Source organism: Vicia villosa, unplaced genomic scaffold (assembly GCF_029867415.1).
Source record: "Vicia villosa cultivar HV-30 ecotype Madison, WI unplaced genomic scaffold, Vvil1.0 ctg.000251F_1_1, whole genome shotgun sequence".
In the NCBI taxonomy this organism is placed as follows: domain Eukaryota; kingdom Viridiplantae; phylum Streptophyta; class Magnoliopsida; order Fabales; family Fabaceae; genus Vicia; species Vicia villosa.
In genome coordinates this window covers 755,110-774,877 of record NW_026705104.1, presented here as the reverse complement: position 1 = coordinate 774,877, position 19,768 = coordinate 755,110, and the positions used below count along the sequence as shown (strand labels likewise).

The 19,768-nt window shown below is 36.6% G+C and overlaps 1 protein-coding gene across 2 annotated transcripts; it reads left to right on the top strand.

The window, feature by feature from the left end:
* Nucleotides 1-11,532: 11,532 nt before the first annotated feature.
* Nucleotides 11,533-16,941, top strand: LOC131625926 (protein IQ-DOMAIN 5-like). Of its 2 annotated transcripts, none has more exons than XM_058896760.1 (7): nt 11,533-11,690; nt 12,318-12,451; nt 13,732-13,977; nt 14,117-14,344; nt 14,464-14,577; nt 15,780-16,269; nt 16,469-16,941. In XM_058896760.1, the coding sequence occupies exons 2-7, from the start codon at nt 12,368-12,370 to the stop codon at nt 16,621-16,623; spliced, it is 1,317 nt and encodes a 438-aa protein (XP_058752743.1). In that variant the 5' UTR covers nt 11,533-11,690; nt 12,318-12,367; the 3' UTR covers nt 16,624-16,941. The 2 variants fall into 2 exon arrangements, with proteins under 2 accessions (XP_058752743.1, XP_058752742.1); XM_058896759.1 differs by having other exon boundaries at nt 16,466-16,941.
* Nucleotides 16,942-19,768: the final 2,827 nt, after the last annotated feature.

Here is a 19,768-nt window from a genome sequence, read left to right as displayed (position 1 = left end):
CGAAATGAATACTACATAAGAGGCAGAAACACGAAACAAGTAACCAAGACTCAACAAAACAGCGATGGCACACAATAAGGAAGTATATGAAAACATGTTGAAACACATATCAAAACAAACGACAAACATGCGCGAGTAAACGTGCACAACAAACACACCGGAAGAGAGCCAAAATAAAATCATGAAGGACATAAAATTCAGCAAGATAAATCAATCCATCAGAAAGTACATTTTACAAGCTTTTCATCGATATAAAGAACATGCCAAACGGAGTTACGAGTCAAAAGATATGAATTTTTGAAGTTAAAACAAAGAACACAGCCGTAACCGGTTACGGCTGGGAGCGTAACCGGTTACGCTGCAAACAGTAGCACAAATAGGGCAAAACACGGGTTCGTAATCGGTTACGGCCTGGAGCGTAACCGGTTATGCTGTGCACAAAAGCAAAAAGGAGAGTAAAAAACGAAATCGTAACCGGTTACGGCCAGGAGCGTAACCGGTTACGCTGTGCACAAAAACAGCGTAACAAGGCAAACACGGGTTTGTAACCGGTTACAGCCTGGGGCGTAACCGGTTACACTGTGCGCAGAATAAAAAAACAGCAGAAATCAACCTCCAAAGCAATTCAAACATGCATCCATCAAGAGGTATGATCAAGCACGAATTAATCTCAATTTGCACAGCATTATGAACATCAAACAACCACAATTAGGCCTCAATCCACATATATTTCAAGTCATCATCAATGATTACCAAGCAACAAATTCATGCAAGCAATATCACAAACACATAGTGCACCAAACTTGTATCAACATGCAATTGCAAGCAAAATTTCAATGAATCTAACATCTAATCATCATCAACATCAATTAAGCATAATCAACACCTAGATCTAACATTCAAATCATGTTGACATCAACAATTAAGCACTTAATTCAAGATTCGAAAGCTTACCGAATGAAGATCTAAGCCGACGCGCGAACACGAACGAAGTCGAAAAGCAAATTCAGAGAGGAGTGAGAGAGAGGCGCGCAAGATCTATAGAAGAGAGCAGAAATTCGAACTCGGAATATTGATCTTCAATCCATGTTGTTCTTGATTCTTGAAGAAAGTTGATGAATATTGATGAAAGTTTTATGTAATTTGTGGTTTTGATCTTTGGAAATTGAGAGAGAATTGAGAGGATGTGTTTATGAAGATTCTTGGTGAATTGAAATTATGAGCCTATCTTGATTTGTGAAGAGCAAAAGTTTATATATTGTCAACGCGAAATGTCAAAATTGGCCTCGACGCGTCTCATTTTGGCTCGTTTTTAAGGAAAATCGGTTCGGCTATGAATTCCGGAACGAAACCAATGTCATTTCGAAGATGACTAAATTTGTGACTCGTCGCCGCGAGAATCGTCTCAATCCGATAAGCGATGAAGAAATTACGCGTGTTTGAATGACGAGAAACGCCGATTCATCTGGCGCAACCGTGCAGAATTTTGTGAGTACCGCTCAAAGAATTCGATAAAACTCCATCTTCGGCTCAAAATCTGAACAAGCATGTGTGACGAAGAATCGAAGCTAACAAAATTTTCGATAAAATGCCGCCGAAATGGACTCCATACGATAAAAATCGAAGAAGTTATGAATTTTCAAACTTGGCGCGACATACTCGAAAACACACTTTGTACCGAAAGATTACGACGTTCTTCAAAATGCTGGAAATTTTCAGTGCATAATTGGTCTTCGGTCTGAACATATGAAATCTTGGTAATAATGACACGGAATTCCAGTTAAATTTTCGAGCGAATTCGACGAGCGGATTATGAGATATGAATTTTCTGAGATCCGAAACCCTTCATTCAACACCTTTTTCTCTGTAAAAATCCAAGTAATTTGCCAATTCGACCACTTTCCTCAAAGAACTGGCTTCCGAGCCAAACATGAAGAACTCTTTATTATTTCGCACTTTCAAAATAGGACTTATGAATTTTTTCGCACTTTCACCGTTTAAACCATTCTTCACGTCGCACTTCCTTAAAACCATAAGAACTCTTTATTATTTTTCTTCAATTTTTAAACGACAAAATAAACGTCGTTAATAACTTATAGCTCAAATAAAGAGGGCAAATTTTGGGGTGCAACAGCTACGCATGTCTCGACGGGACATTTGAAAGACATGATCATTATGACCTTGACGTCACGAAAGTGAAGAGTTGCACTGAAGTGATTAATGCGTCGAAATTGAAAGTTCACAAAAAATGTCCATTTCTCCAAAGGTTTCGAAATAAACATTTAGTGGGAGAAATTTGTTAGCTGAGAATTTCGACGATTGGGAAGTGCTGAGTTAAAATAAAGATTATTGAAATAAAGTTATTTCAAAAAGAAATTCAAGATAATCTTGTGAAGACTGTTCAACTACCAAAATTCATGGATGGGTTTACTTTGCTAAGTATAGACAAAAGGTTTTATTCTTGTGAAACAGATGGAACTTAGCATATTTTGGAAGCTTCAAAGGAAAATGCTTCGACAGTCGTGTTGGCTGATTTGGCGCTTCGAAAGAAAGAAAATTCAAATTCAAATAATTGATCTTATTCAAAAGGACGCGTGGAAGCTTGAGAATTCAAAGAACATGCAAACAATGAATGTGACATTCAGTTAGAAAAATACCGTTATGGTCGAATTAATATAAATTAGAATCTTAGTGTTAGGTTTTAGTGTGTTCAATTCAGTACAAACACTGAATATCACTTGGAGTACCAAAGTTAACCGAAAAAAGAGTTTATCAGAAATGATTCACAAGATTTTATTAATTTGTCAATTTACTTTTATCAGAATAGTTTTTATTCCTTTTATCTTTAAGTCAAAGTCTTTTTACTTTCCTGTATTTACTTCTTATCGCATTACAATTCCTTATAAATTAACCATAATAATCAAGAAGATGAATATTCGAAAACACTTAGATCACCAAAACTAAATACATGTCCTAGGATATATCTAGTTGATCCTGTAAGTAACCAAAATACCATTGTTTTGGAAGACTAGCGCTTATTTACCAAATTCAAGGATAAACAGAAAGATGAATATTCAAAAATTTAGTTTGTTTAGAAGTGAGGCAAACACTCCTTTATATAGAAAATATTTCGGCTAAAAAAGGCAACAACCCATGGTACTGATAATTTCATAACTGATTAAAACATTAACCTAATCAATTAGGTTAATCTAAAAAAGAAACCATAATTTTCGACGTCACTTAATCTATTTACAAAGCTACATGATTGATTACGAGGCATTACTTTTACTCTAATCAATTATTGAAGGGCCTATTCGATTAGATAATTGAGTTTTGCTTTCCTAATTGATTAGAAAGCTTGTTAATAGCTTAAGTACATGCCAGAATCAATTTTTAAGAGGGTTTAATAAAATATGAAGAGTTTGAAATACTTATGGTGTGCGCGTATGTATATCCCTTAAGCACTTTAAGACCTATTCTTGCTTGATTTACATTTAACTGATCAAACGATAAGATAAAAACATTGAGCCTATAATCAGGAGGGATTTCACAAATTCACAATTTTAGTTCCTTTCAATCACTTAATTTAACTTTTTCAACTGAAACTTGAACATTTTTTCTTGTGCTTGATTCTTGACTGATGATGGTTTTGATTTATTCTTTATTGTTTAGTTTGTCATAATCAAAACCTGCAAAACACATAGAATCACATGCTCTTTTACGCACAAACTTTTTTGAAAATACACCTAAGAAAATGTTGTGTGTGTTTTGATGTCATAGATAGAGTTTAAGACTACGCGTTCTTCTAGTAAAATCCAAATCTTATATAATATGCAAATGTTCAAGTTGCAAGATACCTTTGCTTATGCATAATCTAAAAAGAAACCTATGAGTCATTTTTTAAATTCAAGTGGTGGATCGTTGGAACACTATGTGTGTTTGTGAGTGAATTAAAAAACAATTATAAGTTTCACGTCGTTTAGTTTACGCACCTTTGTTAGTTTCCAATATTATATAAGGAATGCTCATGTTTCTTTCCAAAATATTCTGAGTTATGAAACCTCTCTCTCTGTCTCTCTCATCCCCTCGCCGCTATTGAATTACCGAAAAATTCTTTTCTTATCTCCTTTTCTTCCCTTTGAAAATTTATTCCTTTGGAGAAACATTGATTTTGAAGAAATTTTAGTCCATTTGATAATTAAGAATAATCAAAGTACCATAGTTTCTTTAAACGTTCATTCGAAAGTTAAAATAATCTTGAACTATATATACTATGTATTTCTAAAACGAATCTTATAATGCAGTTTGAATCCAATCCAACTGTAACTGGACGTTGTAGTTGATAATTTGTTTTTACAATTTTTGGAATAATACCAAAAAACGACTTAGTTCACGGCTTATTAAATAATTTTTTCATATTAACAAGTTAAGAATGAATTCCGCTGGGTGTAAACATTTCATGTGTTGGGACAGTTCATACAAAACTTTACTTTGCCTTTAAGCGGACCCCTACAAATAGACGATGAAATTGATCACCTATAATTAGTCAAGCATCTATCAAGATTTAAAAAAAAGTTAAGAAGAAAAAACTCAACCATACCTATATTCCATTTTCATTAGATAATCATTTCACTAATAATGCATCAAGCTCACAAAATTAACCAAAAACACAACAAAAATATACTTGAAACATACATATTTACAAAACACCTATCCTAACGGCATATGCTTATGCTAGTATATGTTTTCTATATGAACCAAAAAAGAATGAATTAACTAATCGAATAAAATGAAGATGTGGTTAGGTTTAAGTTCAAAACAAAAGAGGTCCCCGTTTTTTTTTTTTTTTTTTGATAAGCAAGGTTAATTATATTTATAAATGAGGTGAGTACTAGGGGTACTCACAACCCAAACAAGACATAATCAGAATTACAAAAAACAATTCTTTTGAGCCTCCAAAGGAGCCTTTAACCAATAATAAAAGGACACCGCACCGCCTTTCTTCGAATCGATAGAATGCCAAATCCAAGAAACTAATTTAATGCTAACAATAACGTCATCTAAAACAAGGCTAGTGTTGTTGAAGATGAAGTTGTTTCTTGAGTTCCATAACATCCATACAGTAGCAAGCCAAATAAGGCACAAAGTCTTCTTTTCGGTTTTGCCAATCAAAGCCTGGGTACACTGCAGAAGATGTTCAGCCCCTGCCACATTCCCTTCTACTTTCACCTCCAACCATACCAGAATATTATCCCACACCTTTCTGGAGAAATCACAAAAAAAGAACAAGTGTTCTATATCTTCCAGCACAGAATCACAGAAAATACACACCATGTCTTCAACATCATGAATAATATTCCTTTTGCTCAATTGATCTTTTGACGGCAACCTATTTAACATCATCCTCCATCCAAATACCTTTATTTTTGATGGAATACGCGAGCGCCAGAATAAATTAATTGCTGATAATTTATTTGGTTCTACCCCCACTTCTAAATGACGTTCTCTAAACATAGGAGTGCAGCTTTTTACCGAAAACGTACCGTTAGAGTTAGGCCACCATTTGATCTCATCATTATTGCCGTCAACAGGACCAATACCACCTAAAATCTCCAGCAACTCAAGTGCCTCTTGCATCGCTTCTGGACAATCCAACAACAGAGACGCTTCCACATGGAAATCCCAGAGCCAGGAGACACCGTCGCGGCCGCCCATTTCGCGGACAGTACCCAACGGTTTGCTGGACAGACTAAAAAGAGTTGGAAACAGCCCCTTGAGTGTTGAGCCTCCGAACCACCTGCTGTACCAGAATAAGATGTGTCTGCCATTGCCCAAACGAAAACTAACGCTACCTGCAAAATAGTCAAAACCGTTAGAGAGAGACAGACTCGCCGCTAGCATGTCTTTCCACCAGACGGAGTCTATCCTTTTCGATTTGTAGTCCTCCCCCAACATCACAGCTTTGTTAACATCACCATATTTTGCTTCAAGGATTGACTTCCAAATTGACGCGCCGTCGTGCAAAACTCTCCACTTCCATTTTGTTAAGAGAGCATTATTGAAATGCCCGATATGTTTGATCCCCAGTCCACCCTCTGCTTTGGGTTTACAGATATTGTGCCAACTAATCCAATTAATGACCTTTTTATCTTCCGAACCCCCCCACAGAAACCGGCTCTGGATTCGAATGATTTCCTTGATGATTTTCAAGGGAGCTTTGTAGAACGACATTGTGTAGATCGGAATACTAGAGAGGACAGCATTGAGTAGAGTAACTCTACCCCCGATGGACAAACATCTAGACTTCCACAAGGATAATTTGTTTTTCAAACTGCTCAAAACAGACCCCCACGAGTCTCCTCTCCTCGGGTTTAAGCCCACATGAATTCCTAGAAACTTAAACGGAAGTTTGTCCCTGCCACAGCATAAGAAATGTGAAGCTGCTGCCAAAAAACTTTCAGCCACGTTCACCCCCAGCACCTTACTCTTAAGAAAGTTCACCTGTAAACCGGAAATTAGTTCGAATCCTCTAAAAATCGATTTGATAGTCCGCAGATTCACCCAGCTCCCCTTCCCTAAAAGCACCGTATCATCGGCAAATTGTAAAATCTGCACCTCTACGTTATTGTCTACACGGTAACCCTCAAAGTTACCCAAAACAGCTGCTGAATTCAACAATACTGCCAATCCTTCCGCCACTAACGTGAAGAGAAAAGGGGAGAGCGGATCTCCTTGTCTAAGACCTCTTTCAACTTTAAAATCTTTTGTTGGACTGCCGTTCACCAAAATAGATAAAGAACTGTTAAAAATACACGCCTCCATCCATCTACACCAATTCACCCCGAAGCCAAAAGTGTGAAACAAGGTTCTAAGAAACTGCCAGTTAACGCAATCGTACGCTTGCTGGAAATCAACCTTGAATACGAAACATTCCCTTTTTGACTTTTTCGCGTGATCTAATATTTCATTAAGAGCCAATACACCATCTAAGATTTGCCGACCCGGCACAAAAGCTGATTGAGAAGGAGAGATAATGTTCTGCAGCACCTTTCTTAGTCTATTAGCAAGGACCTTGGACACAATCTTATACAAACAGCCGATTAAACAGATGGGACGAAATTCGTTAAGCCCCTGAGGATTAGCATTTTTTGGAATTAAGGCTATAAAAGAAGCGGTGATCGCCTTTGGTAAAGATGCACTCTTGTGGAACTCCTCCACAAACATGTATATTTCCTCCTGTAAAAAACACCAGCATTCTTGAATAAACCTGAGATTGAAACCATCGGGGCCTGGGCATTTATCGCCGTCTGAATCCCACACCGCAGCTCTAATTTCCTCCCGAGAGAATTCTGCTTCTAGAGAATTACGCTCCTCCTCTGTCAATTTTTTAAAACCAGCGTTGTTTAACACCGGTCTATCAGACATAGGCTCTTTGAATCTTCCCTCAAAAGCTTTCAACACCTCGTTACGCACCCCCACCACATCGTCGACAACCCTGCCATCTTCTGTCTTTACCTCTGTGATATTGTTCCTCCTACGCCTGTCTTTTATAACTTGGTGAAAATATCTCGTATTTGAATCACCCTCTTTGAGCCACTTTTGTCTCGATTTTTGTCGGAGTAAACTTTCTTTGAGTTGCAAATGCTTCCATAAGTCATCCTTGATCCCCGCCAAGCCCGCAATGTCATCAGTGCTAGCGTTAATTTTCTTTGTAGCTGCCTCAATGTTCAAGCCAATCCAGTCGAATTTTTCCTTATTCCAAATCCTCAGAATATTTCTAAGCCTTTTGAGTTTTTCTTTCAGGACATATGCATGATTACCTACAACCATCAGACTATTCCAAGATGTCTCAGCGAAACCCTTGAACTCCTTATCGTCGAACCAACAATTATTTACTCTGAAAGGTTTGGGACCCCAATCCTTGTTGTTCACTTTCAGCCATACAGGGGCGTGATCTGAAATGTCCCAGTCACCCACCTTCTGGCCCGAGATCTTCCATACATCTATCAGCTCCTCTGAAAGTAGAAATCTGTCTAACCTGCTTTTTGATGTCCCATCTTTATTAGACCATGTAAATCTCTTGCCGATAGATGGAACATCCACCAATTCCAATAACTCAATAAAGTCATTAAACTCGCTAGATTCTGAATTTCTTCCATCCATGGTTCTGCCCTTCCTCTCATTTGTATCCCTAGTGGAATTAAAGTCTCCCCCCACGCACCACCATCCTGACCCCATCCTACTTTTCAGCTCCACCAATTCAGCCCACAGTGCTCTTTTACCAGCAATAGAACAAGAAGAATAGATGTTGACAAAAAAACAAACCTGACCTCTGAACTCTGCTCCTATACCCACCGATCCCTCCGTTTTGAAACTAAACAAAGGGGAGATGATACCTTTCTTCCATATGATGACTAAGCCACCAGAAGCTCCATTCGAATCTTTACCAGTCCATTCGCAATCCTCTGCCCCCCATAGACTACGCACAAAATTGGAGTCCAAGGAACGAGATTTGGTCTCTTGTAAAAAAACCATGTCCGCCTGGCCCGTTGCAATCATGTTCCTCAATCTTCTTCTCTTCACAGCACTACCACACCCCCTAATATTGAATGTCATTATATTCATGACAAACCCTGTTTTTTCTCCTTCCTTTCCAACAAGGCTTCTGCATCCCTCCTGTCCAAATCCCTTATTGCTTCCACAAAGAATTGCTCCCTGCTACCCCCAGAAATACCAAGTGATGTTAACTCCTTCCACACTTTGTCAGCCACATCCTGAGACACACTTTTCTTTTTTTCGCTGCTTCCTGCACTTGGTGAAGAAACCATCAAGGAGTTACTACAGATAGTCGTTCCTGATGATTGTGATGACGGTTTTTCCCTCCCAATTCCTTTTGACGATTCTCCACAGATTAGGGATCTTGGACGCGCAAGGATAGAAAAGAACGACTTGGAAATTTCAAAATTATCCTCCTGAGTTTTAGTGGACAGCTTATTCTTGCCTTTGCCCAGTTCATGAAGTAGAGACTGGGCCTTTGCATCTCTAAAATCTCCATCCACGCTTTGGGCCCGTTTTGGCCCCACAAGACTATAATTGGTTTTGGGCCTCTGACTTTTGATCCAGCCCACTTTATTATTTTCAGAAAGTGCTTTTTGTCCTTTTACACCCTTAGCAGCACTATCCACCGCCCATTCGCCAATTTGGATATCAGCCTTACTTTTTGATCCATTTAAAAATCTCTTCTTGTAACACGCGTCCAGCCTCCTTTTTTCTGCCACTAGATTTTCCTTTTCCAATGCTTTCTGAAACATCTTTTCGTTGACATGCCCTGCTGTCTCTGCTATGCTCGCATTTAATGTTTTTTCTCTCAAAATACGTCTTTCCGCCGCCAATCCGCTGGTTTCTTCTTGGGACTCCTGGACAAGAGAAAGTAGGTACGCATCTGATTCTTGGCTTCCCCAGCTATCTTCTTCCCCCTCAGAGCTCTCCGCCGCGTTGCTGTTTCCTTCCGACTCCCCCCCACCATGATTCAAGGAGATACGAAGTGGCCCATGATTGTCCTCCACCACCTTGATCCTGAAAACATTGTCGTTGATAGAAATATTATTTGTTTCGTTCAAAACCAAACAATATTTTGTTCTTATTAGGATTCTGGCCACATCCAAGGTCCTATGATTCGCTGTATCTTCATCAGTGCATATGAAAACACCGACCGAAGTTGCCAGGAATTTGAAAACTTCGTCCTGCCATGCATGACTAGGCAAGCCGTAAACTCTCAACCAAGTTAGTCTTTCATTATCCACATCATTTGGACGCCAAGGTCTGATTTCTTCAAAGCACTGATGAATCATTTCCGGAGCCTCCGCTATAACCGCTTCTATAATTCCTGGTTCACTCTCCTCCATTAGACATAAGTTTGCACCCATTGGAGTTATTTTAACTCCAAAATAACCTTCCTTGTTAAATTTCTCCTGCATGTTGTATGTATCTCCTGGATTCTCCACCACACCCACGAACGCTTTTTGAAATCTGAGCATGTCTTCTTCCTTCACATTATATTCCAAATGGGCAAAAGGAATCTTTTTGTTATGCAGCTGGCCATCAATCACTGTGTTGTTGATTCTGTCTCCTGCTACTGTTTGGGCATAAGTTTTCCTCTGCCAAACCGCTTGCCCCCCTGAGGCATGATGGTTTCTGATGATCCTCAGATTTTGTTGGTTGTGTGCTTGCATGTTTCGTTCGACTCTGACCCCCACGGCCCTCCTAACTCCCGTTGATTCTCTGTGGAACCTCGGAAGATTCGCGTGAATCTTCCTAGACTCAATAATAATGTTATCTAGTTTTATTGCCATCAATCTTTCATCTTGCACGTTGTAGAATCGAACGAAACCAAAACGCTTGCCCCTTTTATCTCTTCTAGGTGGGAAAACCACCTCGTCTATATCACCGAAGCCCTTGAAAATATTGTACATCTCCCTTGCACCGTATTTCTCAGGTATTTCTGTGAAGAAAAAAGACGAGACCCTCGCCGGTCCAGCCTCCCTAATCTCCTTGCCTCTGGACGTCTCCCATTGAAACTTGTTATTGTTCTTCCTCCTTGACACTTGTATCCAGTCTTTCTCCCCTCCTGTAGACATGATCAGAAAGAGTGGTGGCTGAAAACCTAAACAGAAAAAAGAAGAGAGAAGGTGGACTTTCTCTCACAACCCATTATTCGTTCAACTACCCCGTGATTGACTCTCAATCAGCCTACCCCATGTTCCTCACGAGTGTAGGGGTGACAAGGACAATTCCTTTGTGGCCTCGCCGATTCTTGTACGACATCGTTTTCTATTCTCCCTATTACACCCGGCGCACATTAGAAGACACCGAGCCTCTCCCTTTTCCTACCGCTTTTTTGTTTCGTCCTTCGGCTTCTATCCCATGGAGTAATTAATCAATTAGTAATAACAGTGACAAAAGAATAAGTTCATTTTGATCCAAGAACACTGGGTGAAATGGTGAAGGTTTTTTCTACTTAACTTAGATTTTAAGTTTGAATTCAAGGTTTGACACACATCACTATTAAATATTAAATTTTTAAGAAAAATTTACCGTCTATTATGATTCTATAAACCTCGACGAATTAGTATTGCACACAAAATATATTCAATTTATTGCACACAAAGTATATTCAATTTATAAAAAATATGTTGATTTTGATGTCATATTTGTTTTATAAAAAATTCTAATTCTTTTAATATAAAATATATTCAAAATTAAAATATATTTTATTTTAATAAAATAATATAATTTTTTAATAAGCACACGACTCTAACTCTAACGTTTTACCGCTAGACCACGCACCCTAAATATTTTATTCATATGATTATAAAGTTATTACTCAATCTCTTGTTTTAATCCTTTTACTTTCACTTTTAACTCTTTATATAATTTGTGAAACACATCAAAATAACTTATTTGGAATTTGGAATGAGAGAAGAATGAAATAAATTCTATTATTAAAACTAAACAACAAAATAGTAAAAAAAAAAACTAAACAACAAAATAGTAAGAGCTCAGAATCCCATAAAAATAGTGTTTGAGAGAGAGAGAACAAACACTGTTTCAACTCAAAGCTGCATAATTTTGGATGAAAGAACTCGGTATTTGACTCAGTGAGTCATGAATCTTCTGCTAAAAGCAAAAGGGTATCTTCTCATGCTTTTGATTTCCCTCTCTCTTTATATCTATCGCATAAGTTTCAGTGTTTTAGGTGAATTCACCTTTTGCTTTCTCATCACTGGATCTGCATTTCTTTTTCATGCAATAGGGTTCCTTTTTCTTTCCGAAAGTTTCGGATTTTTTTTCCGCTTTGGACAATTCAATTTTTTTTTTTTGAAATTAGGGATTTTCTGAGGTTTGTTGCTCTTCTGGAACTGAGTTTTTAAACTATGAGTTGACTTAGAACAAAAGGGTTCAAGTAGTTTTTCATTTATTTGCCATTATCTCAATTGGGACGAGATCTGTTGTTTTTAGGAAGGTTTATTTTATTCATGGTGCTATGAGCAATGATTCTTATATGGTATGTAATTAACTCTTCATTAGTTGAAAAATCATTTTTTTCCATCTTTTGTGGAGACATTTTCTTTGCATAATTGGTTGAATTTGTGTAGTATCTTGTTAGTAGTTAGTTTGTTACAGTTTCTTTGCATAATTTGTTGAATTTGTGAACCCTGGACTGCGTTGTTCCCGAATCTTATATGTCAATTCGGTTCACATTTTGGCTGATTAAGACCGTGTTTATATAATTGACTGGTTTGCATTGACCTGTGCAGAAAATTGCAAGGTTTGTGCTAGATTGAGATAGAGTGAAGTGAACGACGAGATGGGTGTCCCGGGGAAGTGGATTAGAGCATTGGTTGGTCTAAAGAAATCAGAAAAGCGCGAGTCCTCAGAGAAGGATGGAAATGTGAGTATAGCTTTCTCTGTCTATGTTATCTCTTCTATTTCCTATGTGCTATTGCTTACTCGCAGTAGTTCTTGCATTTGTAGTCTTGGCTTAATATATAAAATCACTTCGTTCTTTATGTTTTTTTTCTTCCTCCCTTGTTGCCAAAAACTAAACTCATAAGCATATAGTTTTGCTTGTTACGGTTCCCCTTGAGAGGATAGGTTTTTTGTGATCTATTATGTCACCCATTTCATGGTTTCTGTTCCTGAAATCTGAAGAAAGTATGTTTGTTTAATTTAAGTGAATTCATTTTATCATTCAAATTTGCTTATTAAGACTAAATGAGAGTATGGAAAGATTGTATACTATATATCAATTACATACCTGAAACTTCGATCTATTCATTTGAAATTCACACTACAATGCTGTAATCGAACATTAGAACTGCAAATCACTGGCTATCCATGTTTTGCAGAAGCGGCAAAGTAGCCCTTTAGCGGCCGTATGTTGGTTAGGGTTTATCTTTAATTATGTTTCCCTACCTCTCTTCCCTCTCTTTAACGACAAAAACGAAGCAACGATCTATTCTACTCTGCATTTCTACAACTTCAAGGGCTAAAATAGCAAGACTACTCTTCATTTCTGGTGACAGCGAACTGTGTTTGCGACAGGTGAATGTCACATTCAGGTTCTCTCTCTTGTTTTTCGACGTTTGCATATCTGTGAAGTGCAAAGACCAACCAGCACTCTATACACTTGCATACCTGCTGTTAATGTTGAAAGTTATGAGGTTTTAGATTAAGGAAATAGGAAATAGAAGGAGTACAAACTTGTGAGGCCTGATCATACTTCTATTATACAAATGGTCAGGCACTAACCCTTATTTATACAGATATCGATTAAATAAGAAAATTCATCACAATAATTATAGGACTTTCTCCGAATTAAATATACGAACCAGACTATGAAATGTAAACAAACGTGGAAACCAGGCCTAAGAGTTCATCTAAGATATTAAGAACTACTCCACGATACAATACAACCCAAATATCATGAGATATTTTCCATATATTTTAGTAGTTAGTAGCAGAACTTTCTTCTTTTTCATCTAAGTGATTGTGAATGATGGGAAAGTTTTATACTTCCACTTTCATTTCAGACTCTTTGCCTAGCACTGTAAAATGCATTGCTTGCCAACTTTCTTTCTGGCTGTTGTATATTTTCGTGATACATATCATAAAAAACATGTTTTTATTTTCGAAAATAAAACAATATTTGATATTTTGAATAATCAAAAGGCTAGCAAGTTTCGCCATCGAAGAAAGCATTCCATCGAAATTGACAGTAGCAAACTTCAAAATGAGTTTGGCGATGATGGTGCTACACCTATTGGAGATGTAGATCAGGCAAATCCCCAATCAAACTTTGATGCTCATTATTCTCCTTCTACTTCACAACAAGCACCGGATGTTGCACATAATCATCAAATCACAAGTGAAGAATGGGCTGCAATATGCATTCAAACAGCATTTCGAGGATTTCTGGTAATTGATCACTTCATTTTGGTTTAATTTATCATTACATTTTGAGGATTTCTTGCTGTATTGCTTTGGTTACATTACATGCACTGTTTTTTCTCCTTCTTTATACTATAACAGAACCTGTTGCTATTCTATGTATTAGGCCAGAAGAGCACTACGAGCTTTGAAAGGATTGGTAAGGCTTCAGGCCCTTGTAAGAGGCCATGCTGTAAGAAAACAAGCTGCAATAACTCTCCGTTGTATGCAAGCTTTGGTGAGAGTTCAGGCTCGTGTTAGGGCAAGGCGTGTTCGCTTGGCATTGGAAAGTCAAACAGATCAACAGAAACTTCAGCAACAGCTTGTAAACGAAGCCCGTGTTCGAGAAATTGAAGTAAGCAGTACTATTCCAAAAGCTAATTTGTTTTATTAGTATGGAATATATTTGTTTTTTCGTCATTATTTTTCATTATTAACATAATATCGTGTATTTCTCGTATTTGTTTGTCACAGGAAGGTTGGTGTGACAGTGTGGGATCTGTTGAACAAATTCAAACCAAAATATTGAAGAGACAGGAGGCTGCAGCTAAACGTGAGAGAGCCATGGCATATGCTCTAGCTCATCAGGTAAATTTACAATTGCATCTTATTGACCTATTTGCAGCAAAACGTGAAAGGGAACACTAATGGTAAATATAGTCCAAATTTGTGTGATACAAATATAAAAAGGGAAAAGAAAATTGAACATGATCAAAGCAATTTAGGTTTTTTATTGCTTGTAATTAGTTATCATGATAGGGTTAAATTATAAAGTTACTTGATATTATCAAGAAAGTCTTAGAAGTATAACAGAGAAATTTTGTCCTACAATTTTCTTATTCTTTGATGTTAAATTTTGTATTCGTAAAATCAATTTTTATAATTTTCTTTTTCCTCAAATCTAATTTTTAATAATTATATGGGATCTATTTCAAAATCAATATTGTAAGCAAGAACTTATTAGTTATTCTCCTATTATGTAAAAAGATGAAGTGCAAGTTACGAGAGCACTATCATAGGAAGCTTCTGTACATTGACTATGAGTCATATAAGATAGAAACAAGATGTTATTGAGCTCTCATTTCAGAATCATAATAATCCTAATCATTCACTGCCATGTAACTAAAACCGCAATGCAATTATATTGGCTCTTCGTGCAAATACATGTCAATAAATTTAAAAATGAACTTCAGATGCATTCTTCACATGGAGTAATTATCAATGTGTCTGTTTTATAATCAAGAATGATCCAAAAATATCCTATCATGTTTATTAGTAAAAGCATGGGATTTGTGGAACATACGGTGTAGAGATATGGCACCAATTTAGTCCCTAAAATTTTAGGAGTCATGTAATTTGGTCCCCAATATTATTGAAGTTCTAAAATCATCTCTGAAGTAAAAAAATCCTTGGTCTTTGTGACATTTTTATTGACTAAGTTGACCGACCTTTAGGGATCATTTTTTTAATTTCGTTAACTTTAGAGACCAATTGTCCAATGCCTGAAATTTCTTCGACTAAATTGGCGACATAGTCTAATTTTACAATGTATGATTGTATTATTACATTGATTAGACAACAAAAGTTTTTCCAAAATTATTTTCTTTGCAGTTATAACTACGAAGGGTGATTACAAAGAAAACTGAATATACCATTTTTTCAAACTGTATTTTAATATTGTTATCAACGTCAGTTGTTATTCCATTATTATCTTTTAACACATTTTTTTCCTTTGATTCATCTTTCATACTACGAGCTAGGTCATGAGATATTTTTCTTCCTCTTCGCAGTGGCAGGCAGGATCAAGGCAGCTTCCTACTTCTTCAGGGTTTGAACCTGATAAAAGTAGTTGGGGTTGGAATTGGTTGGAAAGATGGATGGCTGTACGTCCTTGGGAGAATCGCTTTCTGGACATTAATACGAAAGATGGAGTAAAGGTAGACGAAAATGATGTTATGGATGGCAACAATGGAATCAGACCTCAGTTCAGGCCTACTGATGCAAAATCCAATCTGCCAAACATCCATCCTAGCGTTGTCAGTCACAAAATCGGCCCTTCTGTCAGTGATGGCTGTGAGTCTTCTTCCACTAGCAAGTCAGCAGGTTTGCTCGAGACATCGAACACACAATCTGTTAAACCAAAGTCTAATGCAAATGTTAAAATTCCCGTTGAAGAAAACAACGCAAAATCTGGTTTTCCAAGATCTCACAGTAATCCAAAGGAGAGAAACTCACAGGTAGATAAACAGACGAAAAAGCGGTTATCTCTTCCTAACAATGGTGAGTTTGTTTGTTCTCTTTCTCTGCATTGTCTTAATGTAATTAGATTATCACCTATGCTTAACATAAAACATGATCACAAATATTTTCTAATAAGGTAGCTGGATAAGAAGCACTATATTGCCAAATCCTGTTGAATGGTGTGTTAGAGTAATGAAAGATGCTATTTCTAAGTTTAATTTGTCATGTATTTTAGCAGGGGTTGGTTCCGGGGCTCAAACGACCAGATATCCTACCAGAACTAATGTGAAAGGGACACGTAGTACACAAAAGCCTATAAAGAATAAACCTAAGCTCAATGAAGAAGGGAATAGGAATCTTACTAAATCCGTTCCACAACAAACTGGTGTGTAACAACTCCATTCTCCCTTTGACATCCTGGTATGACGTTTGTCTGTGTCAAATGTAATGTGTGGCGCAAAGCGTTGAGGGGTTGCAACCACAATGTACATGTTCCTCTCTTCTCTTCTACGAAGATTCTGGTGTGGTTTGATTGATGGGATTGGCTTGGGTTTCATGGTTTTGTTAGGTGGATACAGATATCTATTGTAATTATATGCATATTTGTTGTTGTGAGCTCTGTGATAATGAATGCTGTATAATATTTATGTTCAAATCTACAACTTTCAGAGTGCCATTGCCTTCCATTTCATTGCTATTGCAAAGTTGAAAGGTAGTATTTTTTTATTATTGTCTTGTTTGTAGACAGAAGTAAGGATATTTTGTTTGAAAAATAATACATGAATGTCTTCTTGCAATTCATAATGGAAATATGTTCGATGACAGTTACATAAATATATGCTAAAATGTGATGATAAGAATATAAGATCAGCTTATTTTTATAAGATCAGCTTATTTTTTCTTGGGTCTTGCTAGGAGTGCCTTCAATGCACTTTTTAAGTATACTAAATAAAGAAGATATTCTTTATAAAAGTTATTATTTTAATTTTTAATGCATTAAATACACATATTCTTAAATTTTTTTATTATTTTAATCATTTAAAGAGTGTCTCAAGACACTTTTAAAGGTGGATATAGTACTTTATAAAGTAAGATGTATAAGATGTATAGATGACCATGTTATAACTTTTTTTTTTCTTTTTCAATTGGGACCATGTTATTACATAAAATATAATGAAATTTTTTTAATTGGGACCATGTTATAACATTAAATATAATGAAAGATGTATAGTTGATGAAGAGTTATATGTAATGTGGATGCTTTTTTTTCTTCTACTATTTATATTTATAACTTACTTTTGGTTCTTCGTTGGATACATGAGTTAAATATGGGACCAATTGATTTTGAATAGTGGGACTAACTGATTTTGAATTAGATTATAAAAGTGAGGTGTATAGTTTCTCTTCTTTCAAAAAAAAAAAAAGATTATACATAATTTGGTAACATCATTAGACATTGTAGAGATTTGTTCTCTATTTATTATAATAACGCTAGTGTTGAGATTATTAGAAGACAGAGGAACAAAGTTGCTTATAATTTAGTTAAGGCGACTAAGTCTCTAGCCAAGTTTTATCGGATACTGTGTATGATGATGATTTGTTTTTCTTTTCTCTTAATTTTTATTTCAACAATTTATTTTTTGCATTTTATTTTGCGCTGCTTAGTTTTTGAAAATGTTTTCAAACTCTGATTTTACTTCTCAAAATTTTTCAAAATCAAAATTTTCAAACCACACAATTCACTCCCTCTTGGATGTGAAGTCTCAAGTACAACATCCGCCACACGGGAAAAAGATGAACGTGCCATGAAATGCACTAATACACCTTCCACAAGCTCTCATTAAAGTAAATAATTTTAAAATTTATTTCACAAATCATGGATCACATATCTCGATATGATAAACATAATCCTTTTATACTTATTGTAGGTACATATTCCGCTGAAGCGTCAAATTACAAATACTCTCCTCTAGTAGTTGCTATTTTTTACAAATATGAACATACAAGAAAGTATCCCAACGATTGACTCTACCAATTGTTAGAACGACAGAAACACGTCAGGTATAATACGCCAGACTCGACAACTGCTCTTCGAGAGCCTCGTAGATCAGGTTGACAAGGTAAGAGAAATCCTTTTTCAAAGTACGGGTTCGCGACCTAGCCAAGAAGACATGAGTCATAGGACCTAACATACATGATGCTCGCCAAGTATCATTAAGGATACCAACACCTCTAGAAGTCCTTGAGGAGGTTTCCCCTCAAGAATCCAATTGAGAAGGCTGAGATAAAATCCTTGAATCCCATACGAAGAAGGGACATTGACTGACATTGAAGTGTTTGAAGGACCATAAACAACGGGGGTGAATCAGATTCCCCGTCTTAGTTGGGGGATTAATTCCTCATTCTTCATCGAATTTGCAAACAATGATTATCATAAGTTAAAAGCACTACACATAACCAAACTAGTTGTAGGGGAGGGAATACAGGAAACTCACCAAAAACGACATTCCTCTCCTCCTTGGTACGAGTGTACATTAGTAGACGGCTTTCAACAAGCCATTTCAAATGTTTCTTTGAGGTTTCATCTTGGGGAGAGACGCTCTTGACATAGCCCAACTCTTTGATGATGTTGACTATCCATTTCATCAAATAAAGCTCTTATTGGGACATATCACTCTCCTTGTAGACGTATGATCCATTCCCCGTCAAGAAATGACTTTTGTTTCATTAATACTTATGAAACACACTAATACACTTGTCTTTCATCCTGATTCCTATGGTACATTATGACGCATGGGCCTCTTTTTAGAGAGGAGCAACCAAGAAGAACCGATTTTTGAAATTATTCACGCTCTTCGAAAACACTCTGAAATAACAAGTAACCTATACTAGAGTAATCATGCTTTGACCTTGCATTTGGCTTGCTGAACTACACTGTACTATGAAAACATGGAAGAAGAGAGCCCCCCTGATATTCGCATCAATAATGTAAGAATTTAATATATGCCCAATTCACAAGGTTCATATGCAAATGAACGATCTTCAAGTGGTTTAAAATCTTTATCTTAAAGCTGTTGAAGGGTAAGCGGAGATCCATGTCGCATCTTCCATACTCATTGAAAATCCTTTTTTCTTCCTTAGGGGTCAATACACCCCAATCCGAAGAAGGACCTACATCTAGAGAGGTCTTATCAAGACTACCTTCTTGAGGAAAGGTAGAGGCAGTGGTTGAAAATTGAAATGTCAGGATTAACCCAAAAAGCAAAAACATATAATTTTGATTTTTGACTCATGATAGACATTACTTCCTTTATTTGTACAAAATAGTATGTTAAAAAAATAGATGAAAAAGAAGTAAAGGCAACATCTTAATAAATTGCAGAACAAACTCTTTAGAGATCGTGTGATGACTTACCAAAAGTAAATTATCAACGCTTCAGATTGCATCACGAAAACTATCAAGTATTTTAGTTTCCAAAGATTATATGATAGTACCTGCGAAAAGACATTTGTATTACGAGGTGCATTTAAGGCACGA